Raw genomic sequence first — 22935 nt, 5'->3', positions numbered from 1 at the left:
ATAACATATAAATGGCATCTAAAGAAATATTCCTGTTGCCAGTATAAAATATGGCATATTTTTGTTTAGTAAATATCTTCTTTCTAGAGTAAATTTTCAGGTACACTTAATTGTGTATTATAATTTTGTATTATTAAGAGAGATTGTTTATTTTCTTTAGATGTGGACCGCTTGGATGCCAATTAACCTAAGTTTGAAAAATTATGAAAATGAACTAATGCTATCATTCATTTCTACACATAGATATCTTTTTTTAAAAATATTTTTGTAAACACTAAGGTATTAGATCGTACACTACCTAGTTGTCGTTTCGGTTGCCAACATACAAAAATGTGAATATTTTATGAGGAAACAACCGATTTTTTTTTTAAACACAACAGGTCCCTCTGTAGATGTGAATTCTATAACACACAAAGTGTAAAAAAATTGACTGACTGGACCGAGACTCGAACCCGCGACCTCCGGCATACCGTTTCGATGCGTTAACACTACGCCTCCTTTAAAAAAAAAAAAATCAACCGATCATACCTCAGTTTCCTGAGCAACCCGAGTTTCCTCGTATACAAAGCCTCTTTGATCTTTACTAAATTCGACAGAGACACGAACACACACATATCCTGGACAGTTAAAATTCCAAAAGCTCTCCCACCGGGAATTGAACCCGGGACCCCGTACACCAAAGGCGCACGTGCTAGCCACTGGACCAGCGGGGAGGGCACCACCCAGCCCACTCCCCAGAACAGCCGCTCACTCTCTCGCCCTCAAAGTTGGTGCTCTCCACTCGGACTACGTGGGTTGTATCACAATATTGTCCAAGCACAGGGGTGGTCTGTGGTACAACCCACGTGGTCTGAGTGGAGTGCACTAACTTCGGGAGTGAGTGGTTGTTTCAGGAAGTGGACTGCGTTGCGTGGTGGTTAACGCATCGGCACGGGATGCGAAGGTCCCAGATTCGAGTCTCGGTCCAGCCAGTCAATTTTTCACTCTTTGTATATTATTTCATGAGGCGTTGAACTTCAGATTTCTTTCCTGGAAAATTTCAGTTTTGAATTTAGGCCACTTGGTACTCAAGCTGCCTATATAGCAAGTATCTTACTCTTGTTTTTTGATCTGGAATTAGGAAAACTATTTTGCTAAAGTAAATTGAATGTTTGCCAATTATTAATAAACTTTTCATTGTTTATTTATAAATTACCGTATATTTACGTTCTGTCAGCAGCGAGTTATATAGGTGAAAAACCATTGTTTAATGTAGGATCTGAACCAACGTACGGTGTTTGATTCTCTCACTAGCAACCACACGTGGGACCTCGTGCCTCAAAGGTACAGGCACTAAAGTTGTACTAACTTCTTATGAGATTTTAGTTCAAGATTAGTTGTAAGGGGTCTCCTGGTTCGTATTTAGTAATTTTCAAAATAATTCAAACGTTTTAACACTTTCTTAGCTGGTTTTTAATATTTAACCATGAGAAGCGTACATAATCAACTTTCTGCATATACAACAAGATGTCTACACCTTTATACAGACACTTATTTTCTCGACAAGATGTCTACGTACATGTACATTTATTTACGACGTTGCTATAGTAACAACTCTCTTTTTAGTTAACGATTACAAAATAGTGTCTCGAAATCTCTATGTGTCTTTCTTTTCTTTATACTTAATATTGCTCAAATAATTCGCCTCTGATCCCTTTTTATAAATTGGCATAGATTGCTAATATTTATATACAACGTTATCGTTGTATAGTATAGTCAAAGTCTGAGTAAATAATAATAATTATGTTTGTGATGATGAAGAAGAATGGGTATTTTTTTTTATTTACTTGCCTTTAGAGCATAAATAATATCAGCATTTTGTATGGTAGATAGTCTGTGAGCGACGATGATAGTGGTTCGTCCCTTCATAGCCTGAAAAATAAAGGAAGAGTTATTTAGAACAAATCTAATATACATGACTGTTAATTTATTGAAAGCAATACAACATTAAAAGTTAAGAGAAAATAAATAGAAATGGAAAAATGAAAAGAATAAACAAAAGAAGAATTGATTGTTCCTAGGCACCTAAACATATTATTGGTCACAATAAATATAAAGGAATAGAGTAAGAATCAGATATGTTTTTGAAACCAGGTCTAGCAAGGTTCGGAATCCGGAACCAATCAAAACCTGAAGAGCACAGTAAAAGCAAACAAATTGTTCAAGAATTAATATTTTTATCTCCTGCGTTTTTAATTTCTTAATCTTATATATAAAAGAGAACGCACAAATCCTTTGTTCCCTCATCACGCTAATACGGCTGAACCAATTTCTTTCATTTTTGGGGGGTTATTAGGATTTGGACCCTAGATGGTTTTTATCATATCACTTTAATTTTTAATTACCAGTGTCTTGAGATAATTGACCATTCAAGTGTCCATAACGTACAAATCCTTTGTTAGTTCATCATAGGTAAAAATAAACGTATTTATATGCAACCCGCATGACCGTGTCACTCGGCGGGTTAACATAAATGACAGGCGATATAATGTTAACATTTACTGCAATCTACTATGGTTTTTATCATATCACTTGAAAGCGAAAAAGTAAAAATTATCTAAGTAACAACGTTTATTGCGTTCCGGGGTGACCGCAGCGAAGCGGGGCGGGTTAACATAAATGACAGGCGATATAATGTTAACATTTACTGCAATCTTCTATGGTTTTTATCATATCACTTGAAAGCGAAAAAGTAAAAATTATCTAAGTAACAAAGTTTATTGCGTTCCGGGGTGACCGCAGCGAAGCGGGGTGAACGCTGCTAGTCCAATATAAAATCTGAAACTTCGGAGCTTACTGGTTTATTTTCGAGGAATACTAATTAAACGGATGAATTATATATATATAAACAGAAAGTGCCCTGTAGATATAGATACACAGAATTTTTAAAAGCACGAAGTGCAGTGTTTTATAACCATGCTGCAGTAGACTAGTTTTTAGAGGTCTTTCTTTGCAATCGAGAGGTCCTGAGTTCGAATCTAATAATTGGTTGTCCTATTCAAAGGTTTTCTACGATTTTTCCTCAGTTTATAACGTAATAGATCTGTTAAATGCTCCTATAGCACGATTCGCCACTGTTACTTAGACTCAATTTCTGTCCTTTCAAGCAGTGAAATTTTTCCCTTCAGCGTTGCTCATTTGGATTAATCTAGACGCCATTCATTTATATGGTTTGGTAGTAGCCAGTACGCTGTGATGGGATGACATCATTGCTAAATCAGTTAACATTTCAAAAAACTTACAGTTGTGCCAAGAAATATAATCATACTTCGAGACATTTTCCTTTTTACTGGTAATCCCGGAAAAAGAAAGAAATCTTTAAGTTTTACGTCTCACGATTATGCCGGTTACGATAAAGGGGATGATGATAATGAGAGATGAGTGAAATGGTGGAATGAAGAAAGTGGGAGGAAACGGGAGAACCCCGAGAAAACCTACAAGCACGGTGTTTATCCACCACAAAGCCCAGACTGCGCGAGCTGGGATCGAATTAGGGACCCCAAGCACCGGAGGTGAACGCTCTACCACTGAGCCACCGCGCCCCTCCCGGAAAAAGAAAAACCGTCAAATATTAATATGTCTTATGAGCACAAAATATGAAACGTTTGCCATTAATTACTAGTGAGGATTTGATTTGTTGTCTAACTATCAAAATTGTGCAGTTCAGTTTATTGGATGTATGCACTTCACTTTCCTCTTCGTCGCTGCCGCATACACATTGAGCATCAGAAGAGGATTGATACTCTATACATCAATCCAAAAAATAAATGTTACAATGATGTAAGGAAATAAATAATAAAACAACTGTTGGCGAGTTTTTGGACCGCATTATCAGTATTCTTGAGCTACGCAGAGGCACTGTTCATGTTTTTATATATTTTAATTAGTTTAATTTATGAATTAAGTTGCATTATAAAGAGTAGCAGTATTATAAAAGGTTCTTATCTTATTGTGAAAGTTCTTGTGATGACGTAAGTATGAGTGAAAGAACAAGGAAACAAATGCAATAAAATGTCGTTCTCCATAAGAGTGTTTTGATTTTTTTTTTTTTTTTTTTTTTGAAAAATTTATTGCTATGTTGAGTGTTTTACATGTTTGCATATTAGTTAGTAAATTATGGAAAGTACGTAGTTATTAGTATTGCCAGTATATACATATGAAATGTATAACTAAGAAACTAAAACTAACTCTATGGCCTATGGAACCCGGAAGTTCAATGCCGCGTTCACAAAAACTCTCCACTGGCTTCTATCCTTAACCAACTGGATCCAGTTTCTACTTTATATTCCTATTTCTGCGAGATCTATCTTAATATTGACCTCCCATCTGCGCCTAACGGTCGTTTTCCGATTGGTCTTCCAATTAAGACTTTGAAAACGTTTCTACTTTTTTCCCGCCCACCTGAGCCTCCTAGATTTCATGACCCTAACAATATTTGGTAAACAGTATAAATTGTGCAGTTCATCGTTGCGAAGTTTCCGCCATTCCCGTTCCTCTTGGGTTCGAATATTCGTCTCAAGATCTTGTTCTCAAATACTTTCAGTCTACGTTCTTCCCTCAGAGTAAGCGCCCATGTTTTGCAGCCATACAGAGCAACAAGCATGATTATCGTTTTATATATTTTAAGCTTCAAATTCCTCGACAAAATTCGCGACGACAAGAGATTTTGAACTGAACAGCACGAATTTCCTGGTTTTAGTCGACATTTAATTTCTTCGTGGATGTGGTTTAATTACTTATGTATAATTATTTAAATGTATTTGCTGACCGTATGTGATGTTGGTATGTCACGCAATGAGTCTCACTGTTCTATCGTACGATGGAAATAGGTGCTCTTTTCACTATTCGTTCCCCTATAGGACCATTACATCCTTAACCAGACGGTTATTAAACAGGGTGAAGAGCAACTGGATTCCGATTAATACTATTTGTGTAGCGTGATCAGTGAAAATTGACGAAATCCAAGTCCTATCAATTCATAAGTTTCATCAGTCTAATGCCGAGAAAGCATCTTTAAAAATGGTTCTTGTGGTTCTTGGCCTACATCATTTCCCATTATATGTTGTTGTTTTTGTGATTAATTATTATTGTATGAATTAGCTCTATAGGCTAAATCTGAAAGTTTGTTAATAAACATATTATCTCTCTCTCTCTCTCTCTCTCTCTCTCTATATATATATATATATATATATATATATATATATATATATATATATAGATAGATAGATAGATAGATAGATAGATAGATAGATAGATAGATAGAGATATATATGAGAGAGAGAGAGTCTTGGGAAGTAATGCGTTACTTATACCTCGTTAATTTTTAAGTAACGTATCTAGTTGCGTTACATTTGTAACCATATAGTCCAACTTATCAAATATTATAAAAAAAAAAAATTTAACTTTTAAGTAAACCTGGTATAAAAGCACTTCTAAAGATTTTTCTCTCAGCAAATAGACAAATATGCAAATATGTGTGTGTGTGTGTGCGTCCCATCTGCGACAGAAGTCTTGGTGAACCGTCTCACTTCTCCAAATAAGGTACTATCAACAGGTTGCATTGTGAGCTTCTCCGTTGGGTAGAAGCACGGGAAGATGGGGGGAAAAAACTAAGTTAGTCTGACTGGTGCAATTAATCTGATAATAACATGTAACCACAGAGTGTCTAAAAAATAACATTTTATTTTAACTAATGCAAATTCCTGTATACAAATAGCACAATCAAAATTAAGAGCATAAAATGTAGTTTACGTACGTTGTACCTAAGTTAAACGTAAAACACCGTTAGTGCAACGTATTATTCTAAATAAAAAGATGTAAAGCCATGAAATTAAAAAAGCCTTCGAACGACTCTCAAAAGTTAACCCCAAGACAATCTAAAAGGAAAACATAAATTAGAAAAATATATAAAAAAAGGCAATCTTCCGTCTTCAAATGCATCTCCCTGAAACCGCCAAAGATCATCTTTCTTCCGCATCAAAGTAAGCAGCAAGTGAAAGTGTAAATCAATCAAAAACGTATAAGATAGTAAAGTTCAGCCAGCAACTCGCGACTCCCGCGCCTTCCGCGATCGTAATAAGAATTATTGGGCCGAGTGTAAAAATTTCATTAACATATTCAATTATTTAAATCAAAGTGCCAAAGTGTATTTAATATGTGTTTGTGTAGTTTCAGTGTCGTTAATTAAAACAAAAACGTAAAAGTCTGCATATCATTTACGAAAATAATTACCATAATTTAAATTTATGTTTTATAGTTTAAAAAAATTAATCTACTTTTTCTTTCAGCATAAATAATTAATGCCTATACAACATAATATTTTCGCATTATTAAATTGTATCGGCATTGTGAATACAATTAAAATCAGTCTTTATGTCAATTTCCCAAAATGTTCTAACCCGAACTTTAAACCATATTGTCCAGTGGCTATACAATAGGCTTTGGTAAAATCTCCAAATCGCTATTAAAGTCTTAAAAAAAACATCCAAAACATAAAAAATCAAATCCCAAACTATCGTAAATGCCAAAAGCCTCATAAAAATCCACAAAACAAAAAACCCAATACTGTTATACATTTCGGATGAGTGACTACAATATATGTATATTTTTACGGAAACAAACGTTTCTTTCCTATAACTGAATTTCTCATAATGGAGCAATGGAGCATGAACTATATCAGTGACCGACAGTCAGTCAGCGACACACAGAGAAACAGATAAGATCTGAGTTCCATTTGCTGTTTTTGGAGGATGAGTACAGTCTCGGGTAAATCACGTGTACTGATTTCAAGCACTAGGAAGATTTTGTCATAGATTCTGACAGCACCAAATCAATACATTCAGTGAGTGAACTGTTAGTGCAATGGTTGTCAGGTTTACTTTGGTTGGTGTTGTTTTTATAAAGATGGAGAAAGAAAATATTTTCCCGTTCGAACATTAAAAAAAAAAAAAAAAAAAAAAAGCTTTTTCTTAAAAGCTGAGAATGATGGTAGACAGAATTTAAAAGTGAAGTGTCTGAAGTGACCCCGGTGGGAAATATTTATTAACAGCCTGGAGTTCGTCCGCAAATTTGAGGAAGCATCAAAAGGTTTTTTTTTTTTTTTTTTTGAATTTATAATGTAGAACGAAACAGCACACACACACACATACAAACACTTGGAATCATTATCAGAAAATGTTCATATAGCTGTCAAGTAAGAACTTGTTCTTGCATCTACATAAAGCGATTCAGAACGTGCAATATTGCGTTTATAAAGTTAGCAAAGCACATCAAATTTCCAATAAAGTAACTGCCCGCATGAAAGAATACAGCAGCGCTACTATTATCAACCTACAGTTCTAATCATTTACGATGATCGGGGAAAATCAGAATATGTAATAATAATAATAATAATAATAATAATAATAATAATAATAATAATAATAATAATAATAATAATAATAATAATAATAATAATAATAATAGTGGTAGTAGTAGTAGAACGGAAAATTGAAACAGTATATATATATATATATATATATATATATATATATTTTCTAAGTTTCAGACCTAAAAGTAACGCGTTACTTTCGAGGTAGGGTAACAGTTACTTTTCTGGAGCAAGTAACGCATTAGTAACGCGTTACATTTTTTTACAAGTAACTTACCCAACACTGTACATATATATATATAACCGTATGACGCTTTATCTAATTTCTTTTAAATCATATCCTCATTACTTGAGAAAGCCTATGGTAGGAAATTTTGTAAAGAAGCAGTGATACCAATAAATAAATAAATAAATAAATGAACATTTTAAGGATATTAAATAACATAACATATTTATTGTATTACATCCTCAGACTAGAATGTGTTACTACAAAACTACCCATGCTTTCTTACCTTTTCGAGAGCCTCTTGCACAATGCTTTCACTATTGGCGTCCAATGCAGATGTCGCTTCATCTAGGAGTAAAATTTTTGGATTTCTAATCAAGGCTCTAGCAATGGCTATTCTTTGTTTTTGACCTCCGGACAACTGGGCACCCTTGTCACCGACCATCGTATCAAAACTCTAGAAATAAAATTAAAATGTTGTCAATGAACATTTACGTTTTCAACCGTTTTCCAAACAGTTTGTGGTGAATTGAATATACTTAAGAACGTTCTACATATAAAAAAGCAGTTAAACAAAACAAGTAAACGTAGTATATAATTTATCAAGATTTCATTTTTTTTCGGGGGGGTCTTTATGTGCATTTTTTCGTGTAATGCAATGAAAAATCTCAAGACTGAATTCAAAGCTAATATACAACTAGCCTTCGGCTAGCCGGAGTCTTCACCTCCAGAGCCCCGCATTTGCTCGGCCAAGATCAGAAAGAAGCAAGAATAAGTAAAGGAGTAAGACAAAAATATGGATTTTCACCTCTCTTGTTCAATGTCAATATAGAAGAGGCTATGAAAGAATTTTTTGATAAAAACAAGAAAAGTGTAAAAATTAATGGCCAGGTTTTCAGCACAATAAGATTTGTTGATGACATACCACTGATAGAGAAGAATGAGAAGGACTTACAGGAAGCACTTTCAAACTTGAACGACAAACTGGAAAAAACAGGCAAAATGAAGAAAAAATAAGAAGAAAACCAAAGTGATAAAGTGCACAAGAGCAGGACAGGAAGGGGCAAACGTATGACTAGATGGAGAGAAAATCGAAGGCGTTAAGACGTTCCCCTATTTAGGAAGTCTTCTTTGGACGGAAGATGTGAAAAAGACGTAAGTTCCAGAATAGCGCAGGCTAAACAAGCATTCAATAGGAATAGGGGACTGCTAACATCAAGAAATGTGTCCTGGATGTTCGTAAACCGTTTATTAAGACACTGGTATGGAGCGTGGTGCTTTACGGATCAAAGATGTGAACATTGAGAAAAGCTGAAATATCCAAGCTGGAAGCATTTGAAATGTGGTGTTGGGGCAGAATGTTGAACCGAAAGGAAAAGGAATGAAGATGTACTAAAGGAAGGTAATGAAGGACGACAGATCATGAAGATAATAGGAAAAAGAAGAAACAGCATACTTGGCCATCTTATTTGACACCGTGTTGATAGAGGGAAATGCAGAAGGAAAACCAGGAAGAGGAAGACCAAGGATAGAATATATAGATGGAGTTATGAAAAAGAGACCTTATCAAAGTATGAAACATTTCTCCCAAGGGAGATAAAATTTCCATGTTGCCGACCAACTTATGGTTGAGAAGAGAAAGAAGAAGAAAACCTAGCACTTTTCATATTCCTAACATACTTCTAATCTTAAGGGGTTTTGAAATATGGCTATCTTATTGTAAATTCCACACCTTTTTTCTTCCCGGATTTTTCTCCTCTTCTAAGCCAAACATCAAAAAATACCGAAACACATCTTTGAACAGTTTATTTCAAAGCTTAAATAGTAAAATGTGGTAAAACGAGTTGCGAATTGCACGCAATACGAAAATAATATTAGCAAAGAATACATCAAAAATTTGTGCATAAAGAATTTATACCTTATTTTCTAGATATTCAAAACACTACAATTTTTACCTAAAAAAAATCAATGTCTCATTCTTGAATTTCTTTGTTTTCTCGATATTCTTTAAATGCTGTGGTAAGTGATTATACACTCTTGTAAACATGGAGTATATATTATTTATTTATTTATTATGTACAGTTTTGTTGTGTACGTAACTTGCGGCGTCTTTTAAACTGTAAGTTTGGCATATGTTTGACACAGTCTGTCAATTTATTATAAAGATTTATTCCCATGTGGTGTAACGAATTTTGAGTTTTTGTTAGACGGAAATTTTGTATATGAATATGATTGGTTGTTCTTGTGTTGTATTGGTGTAGGTCCGAATTGAGTTGGAAGTTTCTTTTATTCATATGTACGAACGATATTGTTTCGAGGATGTATATACACGGCAATGGTAATGTTTTAAGTTTCTGAAACAGGTCTACTTGGTGTATGAAACGGGGACTGATAACATTATTTGTAACACTTTCTTCTGCATTGTAAATACTTTTATCGCATGGCAGGTGTTACCCCAGAAAATGATTCCATACGACAGAATTGACTGGATCAAGCTGAAATAGGTTGTTTTCAATGTCTCCGTAGTTAGAATTTTACTAAGTTTACGTATAAGATATAAGTTTACGTACGCGCTTAGTTTCCTCAACAAATCATTCACATGTTCATCCCATGTTAACTTGGAGTCTATTTTTAACCCTAAACATTTACAAGTGTCAGATACCTGCATGAGTTCCCCGTCTATACATATTTGATATATATTTAAAGAGTTTAGTTTTTCTTCATTGAAATACATTATAGTAGTTTTCGCTGTATTTAAGTTGAGTTGTTTTGCTTTTATCCATTCTGCAATTTTGCCTGTCATGTTCTTAAATATGTATTCCTCGGAGCAAGGCTTATTTTGGATTTCAACTAAAATGTTTGTATCATCAGAAAAAGGATGCTTTTGTTGGGAACTATATAATCGGGAAGATCATTAATATATATAAGGAAAAGTATAGGACCTAACATTGATCCTTGTGGAACTCCGTGCCTAATGTGCCTTACCTCTGACTTGGTTGGACCTATCTTCACATATTGCATGCGGTTACTTAGATAGGATTGGAACCATAAATTAGCATGACCTCTAATACCATAATTACGCAATTTATTCAATAGAATTTTGTGATTAACAAGGTCAAAGTCTTTTATGAGATCCAGAAAAATTCCATACATTTTATTTCTGCTCTCTCTCGCTTTATATATTTCACTTAGAAAAGCAACTACAACATTGTTAATTGATCTGCCCTTCCTGAAACCGAATTGGCTCTTTGTGAAAATATTATTCTTTTCCTAAACGGGTACCAATCTGTTATACATAATTTTTTTCTAAAATTTTGGAGAAAACATGGAATAGAGATGGGACGATAATTTCCTGGGTCAGAAGTTGATCCTCTTTTGTGTATAGGTCTTATTTTTTCAAGTTTAAGATCTCCTAGAAATGTTCCCATTTCAAGGGAAAAATTGCATATATTAGTCAACGGTATAAGAAAATATTCTAGACATATTTTAAGTAAATAATAAGGAATATCATCGGGTCCAGAAGATTTTTTCTCCATTTTTTAAATAATCGATATTATTTCTAACTCTGTGGTACGTATTAAGTATATAGATTTAGAGTTGCTACATAATTTTATGTTGGTGTTTTCAGACTCATAATTACTTGAGTATGTTTCAGCAACGTTGGCAAAAAATTCATTAAGTAGGTTTGCAATATGGTGTTTATTTGTTATTTCCTGGTCATTGTGGATTATTTTTTTAATTCCTATTTTCTGCAGTTTTGATACGGTTGATTGTTCGTTTACTATTTGCCATAGGGTTTTGTTTTTGTTATCTGATTTAGTTATCCTATTTGGGATGTGTGCATTTTCTTTGCTTCTTTTATCACTCCTTTAAGAATACCGTGCAGTTTTACTATACGGATCCATAGTATAAATAGTAGTAGAAGTAGGAGTAGGAGTAAGGGTAGCAGTAGAAGTAGGAACAGGTTAGAAGTCCCGCAGGGGTTCGTTGGGTTCTGTTCTCGACACAAAATAGGCAAACTAAAGACTTCCCCACATTTTACCGTGCATTTTACAATCTATAGATCCGTATAGTAAAACCACCAAGAGTATTTCTATATTTATTAAAATATTCTTTTAGTTTCGTATTATTCGTCTTTTTCACAATTGTATAAGTGGAAAGACTATTTCGAAATAGTGCCTAACGGTATTAATGAACTGTCTCTATTTGTTGTTTACGTTATTTTCTAGTAATGTGTCCGTCCGTAATGTGTGCGATCTTTTGAAGTATCGCTTTTGTCTGTTGTTAGAAGCAAGCACATCAACTTAGTCAATACATATAATCACAGTATATAGATAAATAATATTAATTCAAAATTGAGATTTCGCAAGAAATGCCCTTATTGAATCTTAGTATTGAGAAAATGAATTTGTTGAGAAAATTTCAAAAGTCTTACTTCTTCCGGGTTAGCTTTACATTGCCCACTCCAGTTGGTATCCTTACACAGAGATGAGAAATTACACTCCATTAATTTTAACCAAATGGGTCCTATCTTCCCTAAGCTTAAGCTAATCCAACTTACTTATCCCTACCTCAGTCTACTCTACCCTACCCTATCCTACTCTATCCTACTACTCTATACCCCTTTAAAGCAGTCCTACTTATCGATGTGCAGCTGGAACATGTATTGTAAAGTTTAACCCTTCTTTCTTCACCAGGTCGTCGTAATAAACTAGAACAAAGGAACATTTGTTCTCTATTCTGCCGACCAGATGAAGAAAACAGTAAGATTTCTGAAATTATAGTTGTATCATTATTCAACAAGGGCACTTTTGGGACAATTCTCAATTTTTGACATTCAAAATGAGTTCATGATACTAATTATTAGTTTCTAATTATATACTACATTCTTAATAGCTGCATTTTTACTACCTATAATGAATTTTGTTTTCCTTTAGGGACTCGAAAAAAATTTTTTACAGACCAATTCTTTGTTACTCATCTGAGTTTATCAGTGGCACTCTCAGGGAATTCATATTGTTAAAAGCTAAAGGAATTATAGTTATGTCGCTGTATGAACCGACTTCCAATCACCTAACATTACTGTCTAAAGCAGAAGACACCATCAGACAGCTCGCTTATTATTGACTGCTGATGATTTCGTGTCCTTGAAAGTACGTCATCATGTCAATAAGCAAAACCCGTATAGCTAAGTAAATTCAGGGATGTGCGGTAAATTAAATCCACGTGCTTCCCAGTCAGCGAGGGTAAACAATTGGGTTGGGCCAGGCCGTGAATAACAGCGACAGGAGAATAGTACACATTTTATCCCTACAAGCTGTATATATCTGTGTTTGCTGCGTAAGAGGTGTTAAGTTCAAAATGTTCTAAGCGTTTGAACTTAGCTTTTTTATAATACTTTGTGGTAGCAATTTATGCAGAGATTTAAAACATTCAACACTTCGCCAGCAGTATAAAGCGCTTAATAAACGTTGCTTTTTAAGACTTTACACAAGCAGAAAATTTTCAATACCAATCTTTGTTACATGACTACGATTTATGATTTTTGAACTTAACACCTTTTACGCAGCAAACACAGATATAAGAATTAGTATATATTTTAATTTTTTCTTAAGGTTTCCTTTAGCTTGTACTGACAAAATGTTTATTTTCGCCGGTGTGACTTCCCTCAAGCGCTTCCTTTGAATATTTCTAAGTATATTTAGCACTATTCCTTTTTCAATCTCTTGTATCTTCTTCAGGCTTGTAGATTATACCTAGAAGCATTTATCCTGTTTACCTGGGGTAACGTAGTAATGAAGTCATATGCATTTGCCATTTTACTAGCTTCAACGATGTCATTGAACGTGACATGTTCTCTACCTAGACGAATATTTTCACAAATTGAGTTGTCAAACAACACCGGCTCCTGAGATACGACTCCAATTTGATGTCGAAGCCACGCCAAGTTAAGATCTTTCAAGTTGTATCCATCAAGTTGTATCTGCAAAGTAAATAAAGATACATAATGTATTATATGTGAGAATATGAAAAAGAGAAGCTATATATTTTTTTTAATAAAATACACATATCACTTAACATTTCTTTAACCAAAGTATACGACTTTCCCAATCGTTTCGACGACACTCCGATATCCCTATTATCAAAGATGAAATTAGAACAGAGGTAAATTAGAGAAGGGAAGTTGGAAAAAATGAAAGGAAATCTTTAGTTTTACGTCCCACGCTTATGCCGGTTAGGCTAAAGGAGACGGTGATAATGAGAAATGAGTGAAATGGTGGAATGAAGAAAGTGGGAGGAAACGGGAGCACCCCGAGAAAACCCACAAGCACGGTGCTTGTCCACCACAAAGTTCACACGGCGCGTGCTGGGATCGAACCACGGACCCCAAGCACCGGAGGTGAACACTCTACCACTGAGCCACCGCTCCCCCACTGAGAAGGGAAGTTGGAAACCTATACAACTTTTATATGCATTTTAAAACTGTTCAGACAACATTGCTGCACTCTTGCAAATAAGAACAGAAATAAAGTACTGAATTGCTGAACAAAACTGTAATATTCATAAAAGTAAATACTTTACATGTTACGTTTCGGTTTTCTAAAATAAATCGAAAATGATACATAATGGCATACCCTCGAGGGTCTCCTTCAGCCGCTTTAAAGAATCAAAATTTTCACTATGTGGCAACGTTGCAGATTAACTTGGAACTATTAGCATTCCTCTACGAATCCATTAAGCAATTACATCGCTTGTTATGCTAATAAATGGTGCTAGCGTCAAAGTATATCAACTTTAACTTCCATCTGGAAAGAATCGATGTAGGGGAGAGGTGGATAAAATGATTCCCTTAAGACTTATTGGCCTCCAGATTTTAACTCTAATGATCTATATTGTGGTAATTGTGGGGGTAGGATAAGGTGCTATCTCAGGTTTCTAACGTGTAATTTTGAACGTCAATAAACATCTTCGATATTATTTTGACACAAATTGGAACCTGTTTCGAAAGGATCATTTTGCCTTAGGGGGTGAGTAAAATGATCCCGCCATTGAAAATAATAAAATGATCTTGTGAACTTACAAAAATGATTATATTTTAAAAAAATAGAGTACAGGGTGTAGTAATGCTCTGTTAAAGTATATTAGTAATAATAGTATTTATAGTTTGTTAAAGTAGGCTAATATACTGTTCAATATAGAAAAGTTTTTTGAACACTTAGGTCTATTATTTTACTTATTTATTTATTTATTTGTTGGATCAGCGTTTTTGTAGCCTAAGTGGCAGAACACATGTCACACACAAAGAAATCTTCATCAACACTAGCACACTGATTGTGGGCCCATTATTGGAACTGCTGACACATTATCACACCCCACCTACAGCAGATTTTGAATATAAGTCATGACAATAGATACACTCTGTATTTGTCATGGATTCGTTCTCAAAAGCAGATGATATTTGATATTTCTTTTTTGTGCCTTTCAACTTCTTCGTTTTAAAAATCATCCCCTTCTTTTTATATTCCTTTAATTTTGGAATAACAGCTTCCAGAATAGGAGCCCCAGAATGGTTCGATATGTTTTGCTGGACATCACTTAAAGTAGGCCTATCTCCAAGGATTTCATTATCATGCTCATCTGGATTACCTTGAGTGAAATAAACAAAAACGGCAAGTAAAATGATCCCGCTATCGTTTGCCTTTTCATATGGCTTCCATTAAATACGTTCTTATGTGACAAAACATGGAGAAGTCTTCCACCTGCCTTGCTAAATGTATAGAGTTAAGCACTGACTTTTCAACAAATAGTGTCTCATTTATATTCTAATTCATGTGTTAGTACAAATACAACAAAAAGCAGCACTTACCTTATAAACAATGTTATGAAAATTTTATTTTTTCGTCTGGAAGACTTAACAAAACGTTTCTCATCCAAAGAGAGCTCATGAACAAAGACAGCTTATTTTATGTGACGTAGAAATCAGTGATACGACAGGCAGCGCCACCAGTTTCCGCTGTAGGGGTAAGGGATTATTTTACCTGCAGGGATCATTTACCCACCTCTCCCCTAATTATTTGATAGATTAGTAGATCTTCTGTATGCAACGTTGTCACATAGTGCAATTCGCGTCTCCAGACGAGGACCCGAAAGATATACAATTATTTATATTTTTCGCTTGTGTAAAATTATATATGAGTGTGTAAAAATAAAATATGCATTTGAAGAAGTTCCAGCGACTAGAACAAAGTATTCTCCAAATAAAATAATTTTGTAGTAGAAACCAGCGTGTTTTAGCATTACAAATCTTAAAGAGAAAAGTTTTATTCGTTTTGATAAATATTAGCAATAAATTACATTTAGATAGCGTAGTTTCATATACTCACTTCTCCCTTGGCAGGATCATAATATCTCAACAGCATATTAATGATAGTGCTTTTCCCAGCTCCACTGGAACCTACAATAGCAATCTTTTTGCCTGGTTTGATTTCGAGGTTGAAATCTTTTAGCACCTACAAATAAAAATAATCATTTTATTTCATTATTTTCGTTTTCATAAATAATGAATACTCGACTAGCATTTATAAGTACAGAAAGCTCCAAAGTATGAAACAGACAGGAATTTTGTAAAGTATTTTCCAAATAGCTCCAGTTGTTTATAGCACACTATAGACACTGTCACTTCACTAACACTCAGTAGTGATAGGAACAGTTATCTAACAAGTGAGAGTAATTGTGGCTGTGAGGTGAAAACAAAAAACTGTATCGAGATAAACTGTATTCAGATTTTTGAGGCACACTGTATTGTAATTTGATTCTAAAACAAAACAAAAGAATAAACTTATTGTGAAATCATTCATTTGGAGCTAATATAGCTCTTGCAAAGAAACTACTAGGTCCGTTCGAAAAGTACCGTAACCTCAAATTGATTAAAAAAGAAACGCCAAAATAAATATGAGAATTTATTATATACATCTCTATTTTTCAACATAGTTTCTATAAATATTCAAACACTTATATTTCTGCGCTAGCTTAGAACTTCAATCGATATAAAAATGTGCTGCCTGTGCCTTGAGCCACAGTACTTCCTGTAACCTAACCTCTGTGTCACTACGTCATATAACACAGTTCTGGAAATCTGTGAAAATTCATGGGAAAGCTTCGAGATTGTGAAACATCGATTTTCACGAAATTTCCATCAATTTTCTGTACGAGTTCATCAGTGACCATTTCAGTGACATACCTCACAAATTAGAAAACAAAAACTTGAGTTTGTCACTATAATATTAATAGTATTTTTCTTATTACTACTTAGTGAAACAAATGCTGTTTTTTTTTTTAACCTTAATTCCTATTGTATTGTAAAATACCCCGAAAATTAGTAAGAAACACTCCAATTTTATTGTACTGCAACTGCACACACACACATAACTTACTGAACGTCGTCACTTTACTGTGAGATTATGGGAATATGGTTATGTGTTTAATTTAATCACCAGATGGCATGTTAATACTACTGTTCTTTTTAAACTAGATGTGGTGTGATTTAGAACCCGGTGCAATATCAGGAACTTTTTCCTATCTCTATAGGCTACGAAGAAAATTTCAACTTTTAAGTTCTAACATTTTCTGTGTTGCAGGCACTAAACTGAACATAAGTGTAAAGATAGATCCAACTGAATCTCGAGCGCTGATCAAGTTTCTGTACTTAAGAGGCTGCAGACCAAAGGAAACGATTGAGGAGATAAAAGAAACTTATGGAGAGAAAACCCCCATCTTATGACATTGTGAAACACATACATTTAAGTGTGGTCAGACCTCCGTAGAAACGGTTCCCATTTCAAGGCCAGCTCAGTCTACCAATGACGAAGACACCATTCGGCAAGTGGAAGCCGCCATCTTGGAGAACCGCTGCATAATCATTCACCAACTAGTTGAAAATGTTAAGAAAAGTGTGAAGTCTGTGGGGAAAAATAATCCATGAACATTTGCAAATGTATAATATGTCTACCGGATGGATTCTCACCAACTCCAAAGAAGGCCTGTGTCCAACTTTTCGCGGGCAAGGCCATGCTGACTTTTTTTGGTGCCCAGGATGAAGTAATGATGGTGGATTCTTTACCAAAGGGTACCACAGTTACAGGAGCATACTATGCTCCACTGCTGCAGAAATGAGAGATTCCATCAAAAGCAAGAGGTGGGGAATGCTGATCAAAGTGTCTGTATCCTTCAAGACAACACTCCAGTTCACAAGTCGCATATTGCCCAGAAACAAACAAGATCCTGCGAGTATGAAATCCTTCCTCATCCCCCACACTTCCCTGACCCTGCACCATCCGACTTTCATCTTCCTAGTTATCGAGGAAAAAATCCATAAGCATCCTTATTTCTGAAAGGAAAGCATTTCAAAGACGATAAAACGTTCAATTTCTGATCCAATTTCTGAGATCAAATCATGGCTTCTGGAACAATCTGCGAACTTCTACAAACAATATCTCCACAAGTACATAAAGTGATAGGAAAAGTGTGTAGCCATTAGAGATTTTTATATAAAGAAACACTAATGTTTGTGCCAAATTTCGTTTATCTCAATCAACAGTAAGTGGGTAGGAGAAATCTTTAATGAACACCCGAAGTAACTGAACGACAACGAAATGCAAACTGTGGTAACAATTATTCCCAAGATATCAAATTGGTGTCCTAAGATAGCAAGATACTGGAAGCAGGATATACGAAAGCTGTTGTTTTCTTCTATTGCTACTTACGGGTTAAACTGCTTATATGCTGGTTATGTTAATAGATATTACCTCAACTTCTGGTCTAGTAGGATACACAAACGTGACGTTCTTAAAATGAATTCGTCCAGTGACATTCTCTGGGACTCTTCCAGATCTTGAATAGGGATCAATAGTTGGTTTCCTATCTATGATATCCAATATATTACTCATCGCACCCATCGCAGTTCCTACTGTTGTCAAATGAGGAGCAGAGTTTCCAAGAGCAAACGCACCCATTAGCGCACTGAAAAATACCTGTGGAAATGAAAGTAATGAAATGCACGTATAAAATTATACTTCAAATTTCTGTTTCTATCTAGTCTAGAGTGCGTAAAAAAATTCTCATGAAAAAAAAAATATTCCTAAAGAGTACTACATAAATATAAATTCTGCTCTGACTAGTCAAAATACCAACATAACTTTCAGAACGACCAATGTCTTCAAACTGGTCGAATAGTATAAGATTACAAACAGCATAAATTAAGACAAAACAATTAATATTTCCTATATGTAGTTTCCTACTCGGAAACAGTTGATGAGAAATTTTGTTATTTCATTTCATAATTGCCGTCAAAAGTGCCTACTTGTCTTACAGGCTAGATTTCCTAACTACATAACTTCTAAATAAATAAAAATGGGTTTATTCACAGTTCCATTGTCAAGGGCCCAAGAAGATAGACGTTCATCAACAGATGTAATAGGAACTACTCATCAAGCCCTATCTAGAGGTGTTCTCATTTTGGCCTCAAAGCCTCAGGAAGTTGGTCAAAAAGGGCAGCAAAGGCAAGGGTCAGTTTGTCAAATTAGAAAGGTATCAAACGAAAACTTAGTTAGTGAATTTCTTAAACTCGAACCTATACTCTAACGTATGCAAACAAATATAAACAAATTGCTTTCTAATTGGGCAAACTTCCAAATTTAACTAAAATGAAACCACTAGCGAAGAATGATCTCTCACTAGTTTCACCCTGTTCCTGAAGTTTCCTTGAAACAAATTGCATGTCATATGCAGTCTAAACATACTTCTTCTTTCGTCTACCTTTGTTTTATTTCGAGATACCTAGTCTTAAAAAAATGACTCGTCACCTATACCGATATCTCACAATCAGCTTAGCGCTATCCTCTATGGATGCTTCTCACATACGCTAAATGCGGTTGTATACTAATCTTATCAGGCACGTAGCCAAAGGGGGTCCGGGGGTCCGGACTTCCCCCCCTTCGAGACCAGAAATGAAAAAAAAATAAGGAAGGATGAAACAAAATGAAATGAGAAAAAGAAGGATCAGGAAGCTTTTGGTTACTCTTTCTTATGAGGAGATTTGTATTACTTGTAATACACGGTGGCGAGGTGAGCGAGATATCCTGGAAGAGTCAGGGAATTTGAAATTTCTAGAAAAGTTACGGAATTCTCAGAATTTCCGCTACTAGTCAGGGAGATTTCAAGCTTGTGAAAGCGTAATGCCGGTTAACAGCGTGGACATTTTTTATCATAATTTTTCGTCATCGCATCCTTGCAGTGTCAAACATGTTATTCAAAAACAATTTTCTACTACTCCTTTAACCTGTCATTTGGAACAGACAGTAGTTGACGGAATAATAAAAACAAAAATTTATGTGGAAAGAAAGTTCTGTTAACATCTGATTCAACAGAGAAAGAAACACAGATATTATAAAATAATTTACAAGACATTATTGAGTACGTACTTTTTATAATAGTGAATATGTACTTTTTGTAATAGTTGAGGTCATAATGAAAGGGAAATTGTTATATTTGAATGAACAGAGGAAGGATGTAAATATTGTAAAATCTTTTTCAATACATTTTTTATTTTATTCGAGATTTCTTCATAGTTTGTTATTAAAATACTTACCAACATATTCTCATTTTATTCTAATAACAAAACAATACATGTTGATAGTAAAGTAGTTTAGATTGATCGAGCTCCTGGGCTTTCAGAATTTGATGTCACGCATCCCCCCTCCCGTTACGAAATCCTGGATAAACGAACCAATATATGTTGCCAGTAAAATAGTTTAAAATGATCGAGCCCCTGGTGTGATGATCACAGTATTTCATGTGACCGATCCCCCCCCCCCCCTTCACAAAATCCTGGCTACGTGCCTGATCTTATTTCTATAGCGGTTTCATTCCTAAAACCTTCCACTTTCACTAAATCATCAATGACTCCCCTACCTTTGCTGCCCTTTTTGACAAACTTCGTGAGTCTTCAGGACTAAAATAACAGTACCTCTAGAAGGGCTTGAAGAGTACTTCCTATTACATCTATTGGTCAACGTCTACCTTCTGAGGTCTTTGGCAATGGAAATGTGAATAAACCCCTTTCAGTTACATTTTCCTTATGCTAGTATATTGCATATTTTCGAAGTTATTGCAGTATGTCTGTATTTTTTTTTTTTTTTTTTTTATGGCTGTACTTGGTTATAAATATGAAGAGAGTTCAGTAAACATCTAGATTTTGTCTGGGTAACCCGAACACAAAAGGTAATCAGTATCATGGGCGCCCGAAGGAAAGGGCAGGTGGGTCCCGGCACCCCTGGCTCACAAAATGTATACATAAAATAGCAAACCACGTATATTAAATACTAGACGCAATATAGCAACCATGGAATGGGCTCCCCTTACAAAATTTTCTTCGGGCGACCTCTGACCAGTATAGTAACTATTTCAAAGCGAAGAGTACGTTCTTGTTGGTGGTGAAAGTTACAAGTATCAGCTGTTTTCTCGTGCTGTGGCGTTAGACCAATTTGACTTTAGTGTAAGAATAGCATATGATGAGGAGATTGCTGAACAGCACCAACAGTATGTGGTAATGCTGAAAGAAGTTACAAACCCACTAAAATTCATCATTAACAGTTATATGTGTTTGGAGATCAGACTATAGCATGTTCATCATTTCAATATCGTAAAGCTTTAGTAACGGCTCTTATGAAGGACGGTCAGAAAAAGAACTACGGGTGAAGCCATAGTGTTGGATAATTTTTGAGTGTTTGGCGAGTTATTACGTGCGAAATCACGAAAGCTACTGGTATAGGCAAAAGTTCTGTGGATATTCTAATTAGAGGTCATCTCAGTTTTCATAAATTTTATTATTTAAAAAAAATAGTTTAACGTCCCACGTTTATAGACCGGGGATAAGGGAAACAGTGATGATGATGATGATGATGATGATGATAAAGAATGAAATTATGGAATTAAGAAAGTTGGATGAAACTAGAAAACCACAAGAAAACTCATCTATAGAAATAAATTGTGTTGTGGACTGCTGTCAAAACGATTGAAATTTTACCCAAAAGAAGACAGGATTGTGATTTGTCGAGAACTAATTTTCTCGGTACAACATAAATATGACAAATTTCAACGTAAATATGATGAATTTCAACATAAATATGACGAGTTACATGAATGAGACATAAGATATCAATATGACGCATTATTACAACCGACGAGTCATGAATGTTATCACTATATACTTGAAACAAATGAAAATGTCAGTGGAGATTTCAGCCCTTAAGCCCTCCAACGAATTTTGAAGGGAACTATCCGCGGGTAAGGTTATGGGAACAGTATTTTAGAACCACAAGGCTGCTCTGCATGCAGAGTTTCTGAAAAGGGGATAAAATGTATATGTTCAGTAATACTCCATTGATTCATTACTACTTCAGTAATACTATTACTGATAAATTTTAAAAGACCACACATAAGAAATGAATAGGGTTGTCCAGGAAAGATATCACTATCCAGATGATAGTGCGAGACCGCATATCACGAGCAAAAATTAGAAATTATTAACAAATTGCACTTGCAAGTACTGACACACCCGCCCTAAAGTCGTGGCTTTGCTTCGAGTAATTTTTACACATATATCTGAAGGAGTATCTTGGAAGAAATCCTACCACATACAACAGATTTTTATTTGAGATCTTTTACAGAAGGTACTATGCGGCTATGAAATTCAAGTCCTGATACAATAAAAAAAACTCACTAGCTATCTATTTAAAAGGGAAATTAAAACAACATTTTCTTGAGGTAGACTACCAGCAATGAACCACTAAAGTTACGCCCATAGGTATTTTCTACTCTATTTTTTCAGATTTCTCTCTTTTTATTTTATTTTCTTTCGTTATAACGTTCTTCCTATGTATTTTGTAATATATTTTAATTATATTTGCTATTCTCTCATAAATGTGTTAAATGGTTAAGTGTAAAACAAGACAAAATGTATTAACTTTCTCATTTAAAATAGGAGTTGATAAATAAATTAATAAACGTTTAACACAGATGAACAGTAACCCAGCTAGTTCTCCAGTGGTTTAAAGTCCAGATAACAGAATGTTATGCTGCTGAAATACAGAAGCTCGTACTCGGTTATAATAATAATAATAATAATAATAATAATAATAATAATAATAATAATAATAATAATAATAATAATATCACCGTACCAGGAAACTATATCGAAAGATAGTACATGTAATTTTAATTCGTGTTATATTTGACTAGAAAT

The 22935-nt window shown here is 34.7% G+C and overlaps 1 protein-coding gene across 1 annotated transcript in view; it reads right to left on the bottom strand.

The window, feature by feature from the left end:
• LOC145671424 (ATP-dependent translocase ABCB1-like) overlaps window positions 1-22935 on the bottom strand; it is a 190824-nt gene that overhangs the window by 52284 nt on the left and 115605 nt on the right. Inside the window, exons 10-14 of the mRNA XM_081740597.1 lie at window positions 18440-18664; window positions 16019-16144; window positions 13414-13617; window positions 7921-8091; window positions 1831-1911 (exon numbers count right to left, since the gene is read on the bottom strand). Coding sequence (XP_081596723.1) covers window positions 1831-1911; window positions 7921-8091; window positions 13414-13617; window positions 16019-16144; window positions 18440-18664 — 807 coding nt within the window. The remainder of the gene's footprint in view (window positions 1-1830; window positions 1912-7920; window positions 8092-13413; window positions 13618-16018; window positions 16145-18439; window positions 18665-22935) is intronic.

Source organism: Thermobia domestica, chromosome 15, assembly GCF_964235325.1.
Source record: "Thermobia domestica chromosome 15, izTheDome1.hap1.1, whole genome shotgun sequence".
Classification (NCBI taxonomy): Eukaryota; Metazoa; Arthropoda; class Insecta; order Zygentoma; family Lepismatidae; genus Thermobia; species Thermobia domestica.
This window is presented reverse-complemented; position numbering and strand designations above follow the sequence as displayed.